The sequence below is a fragment of the Lycium barbarum genome, chromosome 2, assembly GCF_019175385.1.
Source record: "Lycium barbarum isolate Lr01 chromosome 2, ASM1917538v2, whole genome shotgun sequence".
In the NCBI taxonomy this organism is placed as follows: domain Eukaryota; kingdom Viridiplantae; phylum Streptophyta; class Magnoliopsida; order Solanales; family Solanaceae; genus Lycium; species Lycium barbarum.
The window spans coordinates 109,583,941-109,589,651 of NC_083338.1; the positions used below are offsets into that span (position 1 = coordinate 109,583,941).

The window sequence follows — 5,711 nt, forward strand, 5'->3', positions numbered from 1 at the left end:
TTCTAGATTGTGCGGTTAATAAAGATATTCCTATCATCTTAGGAAGACCCTTCCTTGCTACGGGCAGAGCACTTATGGACACTGAAAAGAATGAAATCAAGTTCCTTGTGAATAATGAAAAAGTGGCTTTCCAATCAAGCAAGGGGATGAAGTTGCCAAGTGCATATGAGAGTATCTCGGTTATTGCTTCATTTGATAGGATTGATGATGCTGTTGAACATTAAATGGAAGAAGAAAGTCTGGGAGAAGATCTTACTGTGGTTCAGGTGAACTTTGACGCTGATGAAATGGAGGGCTACGTGGAAACAATAAATACGCTTGAGGGTCTGGGTTCTTACACTTACCACTTAAGAAATCTTGATCTGGACCTTGCAAATAGAACTACTCCACCAGCTAAGCCTTCTATTGTTGATCCACTAAATCTGGAGCTTAAGCAGCTCCCATCACACTTGAGGTATGAGTTCCTTGGTCCGAACAAGACATTGCCAGTGATTGTTTCAGCATTACTGACTAAGGAACAGATTGAGCGATTAGTGGAGATTTTGCGTGAGTAGAAGCGTGCTATTGGTTGGACCATAGCAGACATTCGGGGTATTTCTTCTGATATTTGTGATCATAAAATTTAGCTAGAGGAGGACAGAAAGTCGAGTGTTGAACAACAGCGGAGATTGAACCATAACATGCAAGAGGTTGTGAAAAAAGAGTTCATAAATTTCTTAGATGTTGAGGTAGTGTATCTGATTGCAGGCAGCAAGTAGGTAAGTCCTGTTCAATGTGTTCTAAAGAAAGGAGGTATCACTGTGCCTAATGCAAAGCATGAGCTGATTCCCACTCGTACAATTACTAGATGGCATATTTGCATGGACTATAGGAAGCTGAATACAACCACTTGTAAAGACCACTTTTCCATGCCGTTCATAGATCAGATACTGCATAGGCTGGCTGGGAGGTTTTACTATTGCTTCTTATATGGATACTCTGGCTACAATCAGATCAACATTGCCTTAGAAGATCAAGAGAAGATGACTTTCACTTGTCCTTATGGGACGTTTGCGTTTAGCCGAATGCGGTTTAGGTTGTGTAATGCTCCAGCAACTTTTTAGAGGTGCAGGATGTCAATCTTTTCTGACATGGTAGATGACATCTTGGAGGTATTTATGGATGATTTCTCTGTTGTGGGCGATTCATTTGATGATTATCTTGACCATCTGGGTCAAGTGCTGAAAAGATGTGAAGAGATAAATCTCGTGCTAAATTAGGAGAAGTGCCACTTTATGGTGAAGGAAGAGATCGTCCTCGGTGACGAAATCTCTGAAAAGGGAATTGAGGTCGATCAAGCGAAGATAGATGTGAATGCAAAACTTCCTCCACCCATCTCAGTCAAAGGTGTCCGGAGTTTCTTGGGACATGTTCGGTTCTACAGGCGCTTCATCAAAGATTTCTCCAAGATTTCTAACCCGATGTGCAAGATTCTGGAAAAAGAGGCTAAGTTTGTGTTTGATGACAAGTACCAAAAGGCATTTGATGAATTGAAGGAGCGTCTCACTTCTGCTCCTGTTATCGTTACTCCTAATTGGTCCCTGCCTTTTGAGTTGATGTGTGATGCGAGTGGTTTCACGATAGGTGCTGTGCTTGGCAAGAGACACAATAAAATTATGCACCCGATCTACTATGCTAGTGGGACTATTAATGCGGCGCAAATGAACTACATTGTGTCTGAGCAAGAGATGCTTGCTATAGTGTCTGCTTTTGAGAAGTTTAGATCTTATTTGTTGGGGGCCATGATTGTGGTGTACACAGATCATGCTACGTTGAGGTAACTTATGGAAAATAAGGAAGCTATGCCGCGACTAATTTGTTGGGTCCTTTTATTTGCAAGAGTTTGATTTCGAGGTGAAAGATAAAAAGGGTCCAAAAGTCAGGTTGCTGACCATCCCTCTAGGCTTGAGGAAACTGGGGTGCCAGCAGAAGAACTTGATATTGATGATGCTTTTCCAGATGAGCAAGTTTTCGCAGTATCTATGCAAGTGGAACCTTGGTATGCGAATTTTGCTAATTACTTGGTGACCAGTATCATTTCTGACGAGATCAAATTTTATTAAAAAAAGAAGTTTTTTAGTGATTCTCGTCAGCACTACTAGGATGAACCAAAATTATTCAGAACCTGCGCTGATAATATTATTCGGCGTTGTATTCCAGGGAGTGAGGTTTTGGAGATTTTGCAGGCTTGCCACGACTCTTCTGTTGGGGGACATCATAGTGGTACGAGGACTGCTGCAAAGGTTCTTGAATGTGGTTACCATTGGCCTACTCTCTTTCATGATGCTAATTTGATGGTACGTTCTTGTGATCAGTACCAACGACAGGGGAATATTAGTAGGAGGCAAGGGATGCCTATGAACTTGGTAATGGAAATTGAGGTATTCGATGTTTTGTGGATTGATTTTATGGGGCCCTTTGTAAGCTCTTCTGGCATGAAGTACATCTTGGTGGCTTTTGACTATGTTTCTAAATGGGTACAAGCGGTGGTTTTACCTGATAACGAAGCCAAGAGTGTCATGGGATTCTTGAAAAAGAACATATTAACTCATTTTGGTACCCCAAGGGCGATAATCAGTGTTGGTGGTTCTCACTTTCGCAATAGAGCTTTTGCAATATTGATGGAGAAGTATGGAATCAAGCATAGGGTTGAAACCCCTTATCATCCTCAGACACGTGGGCAAGTTGCAGTCTCTAATTGGGCGATAAAGAGTATTTTAGCAAAAATGGTGAATGCAAACAAAATTGAGTGGGCCCGCAAGCTCGATGATGCTCTATGGGCTTACCGGACTGCCTTCAAGACTTCGATTGGGAATTCGCCTTTCAAGCTAGTTTTTGGTAAAGCATGTCACCTGCCAGTTGAACTTGAACATAAGGCCATGTGTGCCTTGAATAAATTGAACATGAATTGGGAAGAAGTGACCAAACTCAGGTTATTTCAACTCAATGAGATGGATGAGTTTCGCTATCAGGCCTATGAAAAGGGTAGCATTATACAAAGAGAGGATGGAGCAGTATCATGACAAGAAAATCCTGAAGCGGGAATTTTACAAGGGTGATCCTATCCTGCTATTTAATTCAAGATTGAAGTTGCTACCGGGCAAATTGAAATCAAGGTGGTCCGGTCCCTTTAAAGTGGTAAGTGTCTCACCGTATAGAGCAATTCAATTAAAGTCCGAATATGTAACTTGGACATTTAAGGTGAACGGGCAAAGGGTGAAGCATTACTATGGTTGCATTTTGGGGGATAAAATTGTCGATCGATATCGGTTGAAGCATCTGGGAACGAATCCTGACCCAGAGTAAAAATGGGTACCGCCGACGTGCTGCGACGTTAAATCAAGCACTTCTTGGTAGGTAACCCAAGTTTAAATTTCTGTACTTTTGGTCTTTTTATAGGTTTTAGTTTTCAAACTATTTAACGAGTGTTGAATGTCTAGGAAGTGAAACTCGAAAAAACAACAAAGTGACACCAGAGCACAAAAACGGGGTGTCGATATGTCGACGGACTGTCAATGTACAATGACGTTCTACAGAACTGGAAATCTGAGAGTTAGCAACTACTACTCTACAGGTAAGTCAGTCGACGACGTCGACGACACCATCAATGTACAAGGACGGTCCGTCTTTTTACTCGTCAACAGGTCAGTGTTTGTTTTCATTTTTTAGGTCGTCTTTATGCAAAGACGAGTCATCGACATGTTGACGATTCGCCCAAAAAAAAAGAGAAAGCAGTCGCGATTTTTTAAAAACAAAACCAAAGGGCAGAGTTCAGTTTATTTCAAACACCCACCAAGTCCGTCTTTCATTCTTCCTCAACCTCGATCTCAACTTCTCCATAATTCCCTCCATAACTCCCCATTAATTCCCCCATAATCCTTCACCTATTAAAATCCCCAAAACCGTTCCTTCACCACCACCACATTCGCCAGCACTCTCTGCCCTCAAAAACGAGTTTTCTCTCAACTTTTTTAGTAGTTTTACCCAAGTATTCTCCTAGTTCTACACATAATCACGTACGATGAGCCAAAAAGACCCTTTCTTGGTTTTGTTTTATGATTCTGTTCGAAAATTGCTAATAAGCATGCCTAGGGTTCCTAACTTAATGTATATCTAGAATGGGAACTAGGTTTGTACATACAACATGATTAATTAAGTCGGGGTTGTGTTAATTGGGTTGGGGGTATGCTATATGTGACGTTGAATGCAAAGGGTAGAAATCATGACCTAGGGTTTGTACTTGTTGAATGAAATTCATATTTAAACTTTAAAAATTGTGAAATTATTGGTTGGGGGAAGGGAATTTGGTATGATTGCTGTTAGTAGGACTCATACGGACGAGAATATCGCACCCCCACTGAGTCAGCGGGCATTTTGATCCATAATTTGTGTTGATTCATTATGCCCGCCAATGGTTCGTAAAAGTGATATTCTGATAAAGCATGCAATTTGAGGAGTAAAGTCTGAGTAACCCCAATGGGTTAGAGGGTATTTCGATTAAAACTTTCTATTTGATATCGTTATACCTACCAAACAAAACTCGAGAAATTACCAAAGGTCAAAAAGGTCAAAGATTAGGGTGAAGTTTGAGTAACCCGAAGCAGTCAAACCCCAAATATGTAAAATAATTGAATAAGTGTTCTCTGAACAATTGGATTTAAAAACAAGAACCCAAACCTGCAAACTTAAAGCTACTGCTGCCAGGGCCGTAAATGTGTCGAAGGCATCGTTGACAGGTCGACGGACTGTCTTTGTACAAAGACGGTACTGTCGAGCTGTTTGACGCTCCATCGAAGCACAACGACGGCCTGCAGGTGCAAACTTCAGAGAACTGATTTTTTTTTATTCCTGAGTTTTGATTTCACTCGTACAGGTTGACTAGAGTTTGGTTTTTTATGATTACAGGTATGCCTCCACCCAAGTTGAATACTACATGAGGGGGTGGTTCAAGGCAAACGCAAAGAGCAACTAGTCGAAGAAGGCCCCATGGTGAACCCACACTTCGAGAAGAAGCCTCAGATGATGAGCTCGAGGTTATGCCAGAAAAGAAGAATAGGGCCGCCGTTCCCGCTTAGAACAAGCAGGTTAGTGCACCGGTTTCTACACCACCCAGTTTCTCCCAGTCTGGCCAGGAGGGATCATCTGCATCTAGGTCCGGTGATGGAACCGTGGATGAGGGTTAGGAGGCTGCTTCTGGAGATGCCTCACCTACCTTGCATCCATATTCTACCGAGGATGCTGCTCAGTCCTCTCAGACACCTTCTAGATCCCCGACCCGTCAGAGCTCACAGCTCGATTATGGTGATGATGATGAGGCTAGGGCTCGGGAAATCAAAAGCAAGAGACTTGAGGACCATTTTACTGTTCAGGGTGCCAGGGATTTGTATGAGTATGGCATTACCCTAAAAGATGACGACAGCTAGCATGAAAATCGCACCATAAATGAAGAGAGGTGGATCAGTTTTAAGGGGCTCAAGATATTACCCAGGGCCAGAGAGCTCATTCGCCATTATCAGCTAGGGTTTATGCAGGATTTTCCTAGGGATTACTGTCTAATTTTGGTGTGTGATGTATATGCTTCATATGGGGCCTCGATAAAGAAAGTCAGCAAGAGGCGCCATAAGCTGCATGAGTTAGAGCAGCTGAGAGAGGTTAAGATCCGAGGGGTGAGT

At 42.3% G+C, this 5,711-nt stretch overlaps 1 protein-coding gene across 1 annotated transcript; it reads left to right on the top strand.

Moving 5' to 3' along the window:
- Positions 1–224: 224 nt before the first annotated feature.
- Positions 225–3,445, top strand: LOC132628735 (uncharacterized). The gene is made up of 8 exons (XM_060344499.1): positions 225–407; positions 627–754; positions 848–949; positions 1,112–1,217; positions 1,509–1,816; positions 2,162–2,555; positions 3,241–3,341; positions 3,439–3,445. Exons 1-8 carry the CDS (start codon positions 225–227, stop codon positions 3,443–3,445), a joined length of 1,329 nt encoding a protein of 442 aa, XP_060200482.1.
- The last annotated feature ends 2,266 nt before the right edge of the window (positions 3,446–5,711 follow it).